Source organism: Drosophila takahashii, unplaced genomic scaffold (genome assembly GCF_030179915.1).
Source record: "Drosophila takahashii strain IR98-3 E-12201 unplaced genomic scaffold, DtakHiC1v2 scaffold_62, whole genome shotgun sequence".
Lineage (NCBI taxonomy): Eukaryota > Metazoa > Arthropoda > Insecta > Diptera > Drosophilidae > Drosophila > Drosophila takahashii.
The window spans coordinates 15216-29706 of NW_027221741.1; the positions used below are offsets into that span (position 1 = coordinate 15216).

The following is a 14491-nucleotide window of genomic DNA, read 5'->3' on the forward strand; positions in this document are numbered from 1 at the left end:
TGCACATCAAACCCAAATCTTTTTTTGTTTGATCCAAGTGACTGTTTAAGTTAAAACCAACTAAAATTATGTAGTTTAAATTAGATTATCATAATAAGACATCTGAATTTACAATATCTCTTCAGATAAGCAAAATAAAATAAGTTTTGTAAATTTTACATATTGAACGATTATTTTCTGATGGGAAGAGTTTTAGGCTCAAAACACAATAAAATCGTTGTTTTTGTTTTAATATAGAGCATTTACACTACTAATTTAACAATCAAACTATGCGTTTGGGAGAAAAATGAAATATTTTTAATTAACCTGCACATCAAACCCAAATCTTTTTTTGTTTGATCCAAGTGACTGTTTAGGTTAAAACCAACTAAAATTATGTATTTTAAATTAGATTATCTTAATAAGACATCTGAATTTACAATATCTCTTCAGATAAGCAAAATAAAACAAGTTTTGTAAATTTTACATATTGAACGATTATTTTCTGATGGGAAAGAGTTTTTGGCTCAAAACACAATAAAATCGTTGTTTTTGTTTTAATATAGAGCATTTACACCACTAATTTAACAACCAAACTACGCGTTTGGGAGAAAAATGAAATATTTTCAATTAACCTGCACATCAAATCCAAATCTTTTTTTGTTTGATCCAAGTGACTGTTTAAGTTAAAATTAACTAAAATTATGTATTTTAAATTAGATTATCATAATAAGACATCTGAATTTACAATATCTCTTCAGATAAGCAAAATAAAACAAGTTTTGTAAATTTTACATATTGAACGATTATTTTCTGATGGGAAAGAGTTTTAGGCTCAAAACACAATAAAATCTTTGTTTTTATTTTAATATAGAGCATTTACAATACTAATTTAACAACCAAACTACGTGTTTGGGAGAAAAATGAAATATTTTTAATTAACCTGCACATCGAACCCAAATCTTTTTTTGTTTGATCCAAGTGACTGTTTAAGTTAAAACCAACTAAAATTATGCACTTTAAATTAGATTATCATAATAAGACATCTGAATTTACAATATCTCTTCAGATAAGCAAAATAAAACAAGTTTTGTAAATTTTACATATTGATCGATTATTTTCTGATGGAAAGGAGTTTTAGGCTCAAAACACAATAAAATCGTTGTTTTTGTTTTAATATAGAGCATTTACACCACTAATTTAACAACCAAACTACGCGTTTGGGAGAAAAATGAAATATTTTTAATTAACCTGCACATCAAACCCAAATCTTTTTTTGTTTGATCCAAGTGACTGTTTAAGTTAAAACCAACTAAAATTATGTAGTTTAAATTAGATTATCATAATAAGACATCTGAATTTACAATATCTCTTCAGATAAGCAAAATAAAACAAGTTTTGTAAATTTTACATATTGAACGATTATTTTCTGATGGAAAAGAGTTTTAGGCTCAAAACACAATAAAATCGTTGTTTTTGTTTCAATATAGATCATTTACACTACTAATTTAACAACCAAACTACGTGTTTGGGAGAAAAATGAAATATTTTTAATTAACCTGCACATCAAACCCAAATCTTTTTTTGTTTGATCCAAGTGACTGTTTAAGTTAAAACCAACTAAAATGATGTAGTTTAAATTAGATTATCATAATAAGACATCTGAATTTACAATATCTCTTCAGATAAGCAAAATAAAACAAGTTTTGTAAATTTTACATATTGAACGATTATTTTTTGATGGTTAAGAGTTTTAGGCTCAAAACACAATAAAATCGTTGTTTTTGTTTCAATATAGAGCATTTACACCACTAATTTAACAACCAAACTACGTGTTTGGGAGAAAAATGAAATATTTTTAATTAACCTGTACATCAAACCCAAATCTTTTTTTGTTTGATCCAAGTGACTGTTTAAGTTAAAACCAACTAAAATTATGTAGTTTAAATTAGATTATCATAATAAGACATCTGAATTTACAATATCTCTTCAGATAAGCAAAATAAAACAAGTTTTGTAAATTTTACATATTGAACGATTACTTTCTGATGGAAAAGAGTTTTAGGCTCAAAACACAATAAAATCGTTGTTTTTGTTTCAATATAGATCATTTACACTACTAATTTAACAACCAAACTACGTGTTTGGGAGAAAAATGAAATATTTTTAATTAACCTGCACATCAAACCCAAATCTTTTTTTGTTTGATCCAAGTGACTGTTTAAGTTAAAACCAACTAAAATTATGTAGTTTAAATTAGATTATCATAATAAGACATCTGAATTTACAATATCTCTTCAGATAAGCAAAATAAAACAAGTTTTGTAAATTTTACATATTGATCGATTATTTTCTCATGGAAAAGAGTTTTAGGCTCAAAACACAATAAAATCGTTGTTTTTGTTTCAATATAGAGCATTTACACTACTAATTTAACAACCAAACTACGTGTTTGGGAGAAAAATGAAATATTTTTAATTAACCTGCACATCAAACCCAAATCTTTTTTTGTTTGATCCAAGTGACTGTTTAAGTTAAAACCAACTAAAATTATGTAGTTTAAATTAGATTATCATAATAAGACATCTGAATTTACAATATCTCTTCAGATAAGCAAAATAAAACAAGTTTTGTAAATTTTACATATTGAACGATTATTTTCTGATGGGAAGAGTTTTAGGCTCAAAACACAATAAAATCGTTGTTTTTGTTTTAATATAGAGCATTTACACAACTAATTTAACAATCAAACTACGCGTTTGGGAGAAAAATGAAATATTTTTAATTAACCTGCACATCAAACCCAAATCATTTTTTGTTTGATCCAAGTGACTGTTTAGGTTAAAACCAACTAAAATTATGTAGTTTAAATTAGATTATCATAATAAGACATCTGAATTTACAATATCTCTTCAGATAAGCAAAATAAAACAAGTTTTGTAAATTTTACATATTGATCGATTATTTTCTCATGGAAAAGAGTTTTAGGCTCAAAACACAATAAAATCGTTGTTTTTGTTTCAATATAGAGCATTTACACTACTAATTTAACAACCAAACTACGTGTTTGGGAGAAAAATGAAATATTTTTAATTAACCTGCACATCAAACCCAAATCTTTTTTTGTTTGATCCAAGTGACTGTTTAAGTTAAAACCAACTAAAATTATGTATTTTAAATTAGATTATCATAATAAGACATCTGAATTTACAATATCTCTTCAGATAAGCAAAATAAAACAAGTTTTGTAAATTTTACATATTGAACGATTATTTTCTGATGGGAAGAGTTTTAGGCTCAAAACACAATAAAATCGTTGTTTTTGTTTTAATATAGAGCATTTACACAACTAATTTAACAATCAAACTACGCGTTTGGGAGAAAAATGAAATATTTTTAATTAACCTGCACATCAAACCCAAATCATTTTTTGTTTGATCCAAGTGACTGTTTAGGTTAAAACCAACTAAAATTATGTATTTTAAATTAGATTATCTTAATAAGACATCTGAATTTACAGTATCTCTTCAGATAAGCAAAATAAAACAAGTTTTGTAAATTTTACATATTGAACGATTATTTTCTGATGGGAAAGAGTTTTTGGCTCAAAACACAATAAAATCGTTGTTTTTGTTTTAATATAGAGCATTTACATTACTAATTTAACAACCAAACTACGCGTTTGGGAAAAAATGAAATATTTTTAATTAACCTGCACATCAAACCCAAATCTTTTTTTGTTTGATCCAAGTGACTGTTTAAGTTAAAACCAACTAAAATTATGTATTTTAAATTAGATTATCATAATAAGACATCTGAATTTACAATATCTCTTCATATAAGCAAAATAAAACAAGTTTTGTAAATTTTACATATTGATCGATTATTTTCTGATGGAAAAGAGTTTTAGGCTCAAAACACAATAAAATCGTTGTTTTTGTTTCAATATAGAGCATTTACACTACTAATTTAACAACCAAACTACGTGTTTGGGAGAAAAATGAAATATTTTTAATTAACCTGCACATCAAACCCAAATCTTTTTTTGTTTGATCCAAGTGACTGTTTAAGTTAAAACCAACTAAAATTATGCACTTTAAATTAGATTATCATAATAAGACATCTGAATTTACAATATCTCTTCAGATAAGCAAAATAAAACAAGTTTTGTAAATTTTACATATTGATCGATTATTTTCTGATGGAAAAGAGTTTTAGGCTCAAAACACAATAAAATCGTTGTTTTTGTTTTAATATAGAGCATTTACACCACTAATTTAACAACCAAACTACGCGTTTGGGAGAAAAATGAAATATTTTTAATTAACCTGCACATCAAACCCAAATCTTTTTTTGTTTGATCCAAGTGACTGTTTAAGTTAAAACCAACTAAAATTATGTATTTTTAATTAGATTATCATAATAAGACATCTGAATTTACAATATCTCTTTAGATAAGCAAAATAAAACAAGTTTTCTAAATTTTACATTGAACGATTATTTTCTGATGGGAAAGAGTTTTAGGCTCAAAACACAATAAAATCGTTGTTTTTGTTTTAATATAGAGCATTTACACCACTAATTTAACAACCAAACTACGCGTTTGGGAGAAAAATGAAATATTTTTAATTAACCTGCACATCAAACCCAAATCTTTTTTTGTTTGATCCAAGTGACTGTTTAAGTTAAAACCAACTAAAATTATGTATTTTTAATTAGATTATCATAATAAGACATCTGAATTTACAATATCTCTTTAGATAAGCAAAATAAAACAAGTTTTGTAAATTTTACATTGAACGATTATTTTCTGATGGGAAAGAGTTTTAGGCTTAAAACACAATAAAATCGTTGTTTTTGTTTTATTATATAGCATTTACACCACTAATTTAACAACCAAACTACGCGTTTGGGAGAAAAATGAAATATTTTTAATTAACCTGCACATCAAACCCAAATCTTTTTTTGTTTGATCCAAGTGACTGTTTAAGTTAAAACCAACTAAAATTATGTATTTTAAATTAGATTATCATAATAAGACATCTGAATTTACAATATCTCTTTAGATAAGCAAAATAAAACAAGTTTTGTAAATTGTACATATTGAACGATTATTTTCTGATGAAAAAGAGTTTTAGGCTCAAAACACAATAAAATCGTTGTTGTTGTATCAATATAGAGCATTTACACTACTAATTTAACAATCAAACTGTGTGTTTGGGAGATAAACGAAATATTTATACCCGTTACTCGTAGAGTAAAAGGGTATACTAGATTCGTGCAAAAGTATGTAACAGCTAGAAGGAAGCGTTTCCGACCCCATAAAGTATATATATTCTTGATCAGGGTCACTAGCCGAGTCGATCTAGCCATGTCCGTCTGTCCGTCTGTCCGTCTGTCCGTCTGTATGAACGCTGAGATCTCAGAAACTACAAAAGCTAGAAGGTTGAGATTTCCCACACATATTCTTTGGCTTCCTACGCAGCGCAAGTTTATTTTAGCCGAGCGCCACGCCCCCTCTAACGCCCACAATCGCCCACTAACGATTTTAAAATGGGTCCTGCGCCCACACCTTTAAAGATTTCCTAGAAGTATAAATGCAATTTTGTTGTGTATATTTATACCTATCGAAATGTAGAAGACATTTTTCAAATCGGACCATTCATTAAAAAGTTATACGCTTTATAAATTGTCAACATATATCTATCTCCCTCGCACTCCCTTTAGCTGAGTTACGATTATTAGTCGGGACACCAACCCGACACAGCGTTCGCACTCCCTTTAGCTGAGTAACGGGTATTAGATAGTCGGGACACCAACCCGACTATAGCGTTCTCTCTTGTTTTAATTAACCTGCACACCAACCCAAATCTTTTTTTGTTTGATCCAAGTGACTTTTTGAGTTAAAACCAACTAAAATTATGTATTTTAAATTAGATTATCATAATAAGACATCTGAATTTACAATATCTCTTCATATAAGCAAAATAAAACAAGTTTTGTAAATTGCACATATGGAACGATTATTTTCTGATGGGAAAGAGTTTTAGGCTCAAAACACAATAAAATCCTTGTTTTTGTTTTAATATAGAGCATTTACACCACTAATTTAACAACCAAACTACGCGTTTGGGAGAAAAATGAAATATTTTTTTAACCTGCACATCGAACCCAAATCTTTTTTTGTTTGATCCAAGTGACTGTTTAAGTTAAAACCAACTAAAATTATGTATTTTAAATTAGATTATCATAATAAGACATCTGAATTTACAATATCTCTTCATATAAGCAAAATAAAACAAGTTTTGTAAATTTTACATATTGAACGATTATTTTCTGATGGGAAAGAGTTTTAGGCTCAAAACACAATAAAATCCTTGTTTTTGTTTCAATATAGAGCATTTACAACACTAATTTAACAACCAAACTACGCGTTTGGGAGAAAAATGAAATATTTTTTTTAACCTGCACATCGAACCCAAATCTTTTTTTGTTTGATCCAAGTGACTGTTGTTATGGTCTGCCAAAAATAAAGAAAATAAACCTATACAAAATCAAAACATACCAAACGACCGCGTACCTGGGTTAGAGAGGAGCAACAGATGCCGATACTAGGGATGGCCTGGGAATGGAGAACTGGTTCCGGAGTCGTGCTGGTTCGTGGCGGAACTAGTAGAATAGTGGGCTTAAGCTAGGTTTAAATTTCGGAAAACTCTCTCTCGAAAATGCAATTGAGCCGACTTACAAGAAGGGCAACTAAAGGGCAAATCAGAACCATCTAGAAGCTGAGAAAGAGTAGTCGTGTCTCTGGGAAAAAAATTCCAAAGTGAGAGTGCAAGTTTTAGAGAGAAAAATGTAATTTAAAGTGGTTTTTGTGTTCGCAGCTTCCGGCGCCAAATTCGAAATCTGGGAGTCTGCGAGGAAAGGAAGAAAACTGAGAGAAAACGAGTGGAAATTTGAGTATCGCCGCCCACATCTGGTTGGTGCCAGGTTTTTTTATTTTAAGTTTAGTTTTAAAGTTAATAAAACCACGATTAATCAACTATAACCACCAACTACAAACTACAAACTACGAATCTACTTCTACTAAATTAAAATACTAATGTAACCCCATATATATATATATATTATTTATTCATTTATTTATACTTATAACTATTTATTCAAGTGTGATGTAATCGTCCCTGTGGTACCCAGGTTAGGGAATTGTGAAGTTAAATGAATGTTATTTATATGAATTTTGTGAATTAAAAGGGAAAAGAAAATGAGCGAGTAGAGTGTTAAAATGGGGTGAGGTGACGCAAAACAGACCCAGTATCCAGTGTCGGGGAGTTGCTTAAAAGAGGCAGCAGCTCAAGGATGGGAGGGCATATTCCGCGGCCATCAACAGCAGGTCCGCAGTCCTTGTTTCCTTTCATTTTTAAAGTGTCATCAAGTCTGAAGAAAATAAATTATTACTGTGTGCCGACAAATCCAACTATCGAGGTCATACTCACACTTGAGAAATCCGATGGCTAGCCGGAATCCGATGGTTGGATCACCAAAATAAGTCGAGACATAACAGAGTGGCGCCCAAAGAAAACATAATAAAAAGACAGAAAAAAAGAAAAGAAAGAGAATCTCCGGCTGGTCCTCGACAACTGGTGGTGGTCCTGCATAATTGCTACCAAGAGCAAATCGTAGAAGTCCCACTAAGAGGCGAGAGACGCAGCCACGTAGGATGATCGCTGAGATGCCCACGACCGGGACCCCGACAGGAGGCAGAAATATCCTGGTTCGGCGCGGCCCATCAAGGGCGTCGGAAGAAGAAGTCTATGAACACCTATAAAGACGGCGAAAAGTCAGAATCAACCAAAAGGTGATCAGGTTCGGTAGCTTACAACATCCAGCGGTCGTGGTCCTTGTGGAAAAGGTTGCGGAAAGCAACACACATGTAGTCCGGCCAAAGAAGGTGAAAGCTGCTGAAAAGAAACAAGAAGGATTAGGAATATGAAAGTACAGTGGGCTGGGTAAAATATTCGTCACTCACCCTACCTAGCAGACAAAAGAGAAAAACAGAAAAGTTAAGAAAAAGAAGGGAAGAAAAGATATGTCAGAAAGCGAAAGAAACAGGCAGACATTCAATAGAAAAATTAGAAGAAGTTTAGAGTTTTTTTTGAACCGCGGATCCGAAATAATGACTCCGCCAGCTACACGTTCCCAAGCCAATCAGAAAGTGAACCGAGACATAAAGGATATCACTCCTCCCCAGGGGTTTATGATGGATGGTAGCGCAGCCTTTGAGATCAGCGACCAGCAGGATATGACGGGAGCAGTGGGGGGCGTGGAAGCACATATTAGCGACGGAGTTCCCCGCGGCGACCAACACAATCTCACTAGCGATGAGGAAGGGAAGAGTCCTGTGCATTTAGGTAAAGAAATAGAGTCAGCCATTAATTTAGCTCTATTACAAGCTCATGAAACTTACCGTAAAGCGGCGTCCATTGAGGTCTCTGCTTTCCAGAAGCAAATGCAACAGGAGAATGAATATCTGCAGGCGATGCTGAGCCTCCGATCCCAGTTGGACATCAACATGTCCGACCACGACCTAATAAGGACAATTAAAGTAAACATCAGAGACGGGATATCGAGGATAATATATCCGATGTGGTTAACTAACCTGGAACAGCTGAGGGAGGAATGCCACGAAGCCGAGAGGGTTTTGGCCAATCGCTGGTCGCGCACATCCGGGATGCAAGAGCACCAGAGACCACCGAGGGAGAAGCACCAGGTTCACGAGGCATACATATCACAGGAGCCAGACGAGGACTCTGAGTTTGTAGAGGCCATTTCCCGGGGCAGAGAAGGCGGAGCGCAAAGTACGTTGGTCTGCTACAATTGCTCTATGCCGGGACACACGTATTACACGTGCGACTCGGAGGTCCTTAATAAGTTCTGCTACCGATGCGGGCGACAGGGAGTACGATTTACTCGGTGTCCGAAATGTCAGGCGGGAAACGCGAGATGGAGCTTGACGCAACCGGAGGAGTCCCGCTCCCATCCCAAGACGACAAATTAACTGCCTCCGAGGATCTGAAATATATGTTAAAAGATAAATATAAGTCAGTGTGTAAGAAGATATTAATAAATAAAAATAAAAACAAGGTAAATATAGGAACAAAATACGTGGCCAGACCGATTGAAGAAAGGGAACGCGACTATCAGCAGGCAAGGGAAAGGATATTTGGAGAACCAAGGGGAGATAGCCATTCCCGCAAGTCGGCGAGGATAATCCGAGCCCGGAGGCGTTACCAACAACGAAAACAGGAACGAAGAGAGGTCTGCACAGCTATAATATCAGCAGCTACGACGGAAAACCGAGCGTTCGCCGAGGTATTGGTTGCAAATCATCCAATGCAGGGGCTACTTGACACGGGAGCATCGAAGAGCATCCTAGGAGACGGGTGTATGGACCTGGTAAAGCGGCTGGAACTAGAAGTATTGAAAGTGAGATCTACAGTACAGACAGCAGGCGGGGCAACACACCGGATAGCGGGTCGCATAGAGGTGGACGTTTGCTATAAACAGGAAACTCACCGCATATCATTGCTCCTATGTCCCTCACTGCGGCAAAAACTATACTTGGGAATAGACTTTTGGCGGAAATTTTCATTAGCTCCGGACGTCGTAGGGGTAGGTGAATTGTCGTCGATTGAGAATGAGTTCCATGTTACGAGCGAACCGGTAGAACCACACATCCTGTCTGAGGAAGAGAAAACACAGTTGGAGTTAGTGCAAGATAAGTTTCTAACTTACGAAAGACACGGCATGGGACTGACGGAATTGGAAACGCATTCCATACAACTGGAGGCAGGAACAGTCCCAGTAAAGGAAAGGTTCTATCCGGTGTCACCAAAAGTCCAGGAATTGCTCTATGCGGAAGTAGACGAAATGTTGCGATTAGGTGTAATCGAGACTAGTGAAAGCCCTTGGAACAATAGAGTTACTCTGGTCCAAAAACCTGGGAAAAACCGGTTATGCTTAGATGCGAGGAAACTCAATAAGGTAACGATCAAGGATGCTTACCCATTGCAGAATATAGAGTCGATTCTGAGCCGAGTGGATGAAACCATTTACATTAGCAGTGTGGATTTAAAGCATGCGTTCTGGCAAATTGAGCTGGACCAAAAAAGTAGGGAGTACACTGCATTCACCATCCCGGGAAGGCCGTTGTATCAATTTCGGAGGATGCCGTTTGGTTTATGTAACGCTGCTCAACGGCTATGTCGACTCATGGACCGGGTCATCCCTCAGAAGCTCAGGAGCAACGTCTTTGTGTACCTAGACGATCTGTTGATTATTTCGAAAACGTTCAAGGATCATATGCGGATACTTACCGAGGTGGCCAAGAGCTTACAAAACGCCAACCTCACGATCGGGCTACACAAATCCAAGTTCTGCTTCCGATTCCTTAAGTATCTGGGTTTTGTGATCGGAGAGGGCTCCTTGAGGACAGATCCGGGGAAGATTCAGGCAATAGCCAAGATCCCAGTGCCAAAGAATGTGAGACAGTTGAGGAGTTTCCTAGGAACAGCTGGATGGTACAGGCGGTTCATTCGAGGTTTTTCAGATGTATCGGCACCTCTAACGGACTGTTTGAAGTCAAAGACGAAGTTCAAGTGGACACCTGCAGCAGAAGAGGGATTTAACAAACTAAAAACAGCACTCACCTCAGCTCCAGTGCTGATACATCCAGATTTTCAGAGCAGATTCTTCGTCCAATGCGACGCGAGCCATGTGGGTATTGGTGCGGTTCTCTTCCAAAAGGATGTGAATGGAAATGTGAGACCGATAGCGTTTTACTCTCAGAAGCTGCGAGGAGCTCAATTGAACTATACGGTGACAGAAAAAGAGTGCTTAGCCGCAGTGAAAGCTGTGAATAGATTTCGCCCATATATAGAACTCTTACCCTTCACAGTCATCACCGATCATTCCAGTCTTCAATGGCTCATGACGCTAAAAGACCTAAACGGACGATTGGCGCGGTGGTCGTTGGCGTTACAGGCATATGATTTCCAAATAGAGCACCGGAAGGGGAAAGATAACGTGGTGGCAGACATGTTGTCCCGTATCCCGGAGGTAGAAGCCATTGAGGTGTTCGATTTTGAAACCATTGAATTCGAAAGTCCCGAGTATCTGGAAAGAATCCAAACGGTGAAGGAAAATTCGGAGCAGTTTCCAGATTTAGTGGTGGAAGACGGCCTCTTGCTCAAGCGAGTAGAATTTGTGACCGGGGACACACAGGAATTTCCGTGGAAGCTGTGGATTCCGGAAGCATTAACAAATACCTTAATCCAGCAAGCACACGACAGCGATACCGCGATGCACGGAGGCATAGGTCGCACGCTTAACAGGCTTAGGCAGTTCTACTACTGGCCCAAGATGGCAATCCAGGTGAAAAACTATGTAAGAGTCTGCAACATCTGCAAGGAAACCAAACACACAACCCAGATGACTAGGCCGAAAATGGGCAAACAAACAATCACCTCACGACCCATGCAGCAGCTGTATATGGATTTCCTGGGAAAATATCCACGGTCGAAAAGGGGCAACTGCTACATATTGGTAGTGCTGGATCATCTGACGAAGTTTGTTTGGTTAAAAGCAATGCCAAAAGCGACAGCAGACGCAGTCGTCAGATATCTGGAGTCGGAAATATGGCAGGAGTTTGGTGTTCCAGAGATAATACTCACCGACAACGGAGTCCAATTTGTAGCAAGCCGGTTTCAAAGTTTCCTGGAGAAGTATCAAATTCGTCATAAGAGGACCGGCAGGTATGCTCCACAGTCGAATGCCTCAGAGCGCGTGAACCAATCCGTACTTGCGGCTATTAGGATCCATGTAGGGGAAGACCACACACGTTGGGATGACAAGATAGTCGAGATTCAAGGTTCTCTGCGAAGTGCCGTCCACAATAGCACTGGTGTCTCCCCATACTTTGCCATGTTTGGCCAACACATGTTCCTGAGCGGGCAGGATTATAGGATAGCCCGAAAACTAGACGCCGTAAACGACGCCCAGATACAGAGTCTATCTCGAACGGATCGGCTTCAACTAATAAGAGAAAAGGTAACAGAACGCATTAATGAAACATATGAGAGATCAGCCAAACAATATAATAGAAGAGCTAAAGAAATCAAGTACCTACCTGGCCAAGAAATCTTTAAGCGAAACTTCATCCTCAGCGATTTCAAGAACAACATAAATGCCAAGTTTTGTCGCAAATACTCTAAGTGCCGCATAGTAAGACCCGTAGGGAATAACCTATATGAGCTGGAAACATTACAAGGGAAACGATTGGGAGTATTTCATGCGAAAGATTTGAAACAATAATTGCAGCATAGGTACATACACACGTGCAAATACGTACCCAATTAATGGCCCGGCTAACCCTTTCAAAGCGGCAGGACGAATATATCTCAGGGCGTGGGCGTGGCCTGCGTTGGGCTACTGGCAGCCTCAATTGTACTCCTGTTCCATTGACAAGTAAACGAAACCGTAGTGTGGTGTTATGGTCTGCCAAAAATAAAGAAAATAAACCTATACAAAATCAAAACATACCAAACGACCGCGTACCTGGGTTAGAGAGGAGCAACAGATGCCGATACTAGGGATGGCCTGGGAATGGAGAACTGGTTCCGGAGTCGTGCTGGTTCGTGGCGGAACTAGTAGAATAGTGGGCTTAAGCTAGGTTTAAATTTCGGAAAACTCTCTCTCGAAAATGCAATTGAGCCGACTTACAAGAAGGGCAACTAAAGGGCAAATCAGAACCATCTAGAAGCTGAGAAAGAGTAGTCGTGTCTCTGGGAAAAAAATTCCAAAGTGAGAGTGCAAGTTTTAGAGAGAAAAATGTAATTTAAAGTGGTTTTTGTGTTCGCAGCTTCCGGCGCCAAATTCGAAATCTGGGAGTCTGCGAGGAAAGGAAGAAAACTGAGAGAAAACGAGTGGAAATTTGAGTATCGCCGCCCACATCTGGGTGGTGCCAGGTTTTTTTATTTTAAGTTTAGTTTTAAAGTTAATAAAACCACGATTAATCAACTATAACCACCAACTACAAACTACAAACTACAAACTACAAACTACGAATCTACTTCTACTAAATTAAAATACTAATGTAACCCCATATATATATATATATTATTTATTCATTTATTTATACTTATAACTATTTATTCAAGTGTGATGTAATCGTCCCTGTGGTACCCAGGTTAGGGAATTGTGAAGTTAAATGAATGTTATTTATATGAATTTTGTGAATTAAAAGGGAAAAGAAAATGAGCGAGTAGAGTGTTAAAATGGGGTGAGGTGACGCAAAACAGACCCAGTATCCAGTGTCGGGGAGTTGCTTAAAAGAGGCAGCAGCTCAAGGATGGGAGGGCATATTCCGCGGCCATCAACAGCAGGTCCGCAGTCCTTGTTTCCTTTCATTTTTAAAGTGTCATCAAGTCTGAAGAAAATAAATTATTACTGTGTGCCGACAAATCCAACTATCGAGGTCATACTCACACTTGAGAAATCCGATGGCTAGCCGGAATCCGATGGTTGGATCACCAAAATAAGTCGAGACATAACACTGTTTAAGTTAAAACCAACTAAAATTATGCACTTTAAATTAGATTATCATAATAAGACATCTGAATTTACAATATCTCTTCAGATAAGCAAAATAAAACAAGTTTTGTAAATTTTACATATTGATCGATTATTTTCTGATGGAAAAGATTTTAGGCTCAAAACACAACAAAATCGTTGTTTTTGTTTCAATATAGAGCATTTACACTACTAATTTAACAACCAAACTACGTGTTTGGGAGAAAAATGAAATATTTTTAATTAACCTGCTAATCAAACCCAAATCTTTTTTTGTTTGATCCAAGTGACTGTTTAAGTTAAAACCAACTTAAATTATGTAGTTTAAATTAGATTATCATAATAAGACATCTGAATTTACAATATCTCTTTAGATAAGCAAAATAAAACAAGTTTTCTAAATTTTACATTGAACGATTATTTTCTGATGGGAAAGAGTTTTAGGCTCAAAACACAATAAAATCGTTGTTTTTGTTTCAATATAGAGCATTTACACTACTAATTTAACAACCAAACTACATGTTTGGGAGAAAAATGAAATATTTTTAATTCACCTGCACATCAAACCCAAATCTTTTTTTGTTTGATCCAAGTGACTGTTTAAGTTAAAACCAACTAAAATTATGCACTTTAAATTAGATTATCATAATAAGACATCTGAATTTACAATATCTCTTTAGATAAGCAAAATAAAACAAGTTTTGTAAATTTTACATATTGATCGATTATTTTCTGATGGAAAAGAGTTTTAGGCTCAAAACACAATAAAATCGTTGTTTTTGTTTTAATATAGAGCATTTACACCACTAATTTAACAACCAAACTACGCGTTTGGGAGAAAAATGAAATATTTTTAATTAACCTGCACATCAAACCCAAATCT

General features: G+C 35.9%; 2 protein-coding genes across 7 annotated transcripts; both read right to left on the reverse strand.

Moving 5' to 3' along the window:
* Window positions 1-8852: 8852 nt before the first annotated feature.
* Window positions 8853-10297, reverse strand: LOC138914610 (uncharacterized). Of its 2 annotated transcripts, none has more exons than XM_070219422.1 (4): window positions 10045-10297; window positions 9798-9979; window positions 9556-9721; window positions 8853-9051 (listed from the first exon to the last, which is right to left on the reverse strand). In XM_070219422.1, the coding sequence occupies exons 2-4, from the start codon at window positions 9811-9813 to the stop codon at window positions 8946-8948; spliced, it is 288 nt and encodes a 95-aa protein (XP_070075523.1). In that variant the 5' UTR covers window positions 9814-9979; window positions 10045-10297; the 3' UTR covers window positions 8853-8945. The 2 variants fall into 2 exon arrangements, with proteins under 2 accessions (XP_070075523.1, XP_070075522.1); XM_070219421.1 differs by having other exon boundaries at window positions 9556-9717; window positions 9775-9979.
* A 67-nt stretch (window positions 10298-10364) lies between these two features.
* LOC138914609 (uncharacterized) lies at window positions 10365-12719 on the reverse strand. 5 transcript variants are annotated; one of them, XM_070219419.1, is made up of 8 exons: window positions 12595-12719; window positions 12389-12534; window positions 12167-12291; window positions 11712-12072; window positions 11307-11598; window positions 10928-11154; window positions 10689-10850; window positions 10365-10542 (listed from the first exon to the last, which is right to left on the reverse strand). In XM_070219419.1, the coding sequence occupies exons 6-8, from the start codon at window positions 10948-10950 to the stop codon at window positions 10488-10490; spliced, it is 240 nt and encodes a 79-aa protein (XP_070075520.1). In that variant the 5' UTR covers window positions 10951-11154; window positions 11307-11598; window positions 11712-12072; window positions 12167-12291; window positions 12389-12534; window positions 12595-12719; the 3' UTR covers window positions 10365-10487. The 5 variants fall into 5 exon arrangements, 3 of the variants coding, with proteins under 3 accessions (XP_070075520.1, XP_070075521.1, XP_070075519.1); XM_070219420.1 differs by having other exon boundaries at window positions 10367-10610; window positions 12595-12718; XR_011420435.1 differs by having other exon boundaries at window positions 10378-10610; window positions 11505-11598; window positions 12595-12711.
* Window positions 12720-14491: the final 1772 nt, after the last annotated feature.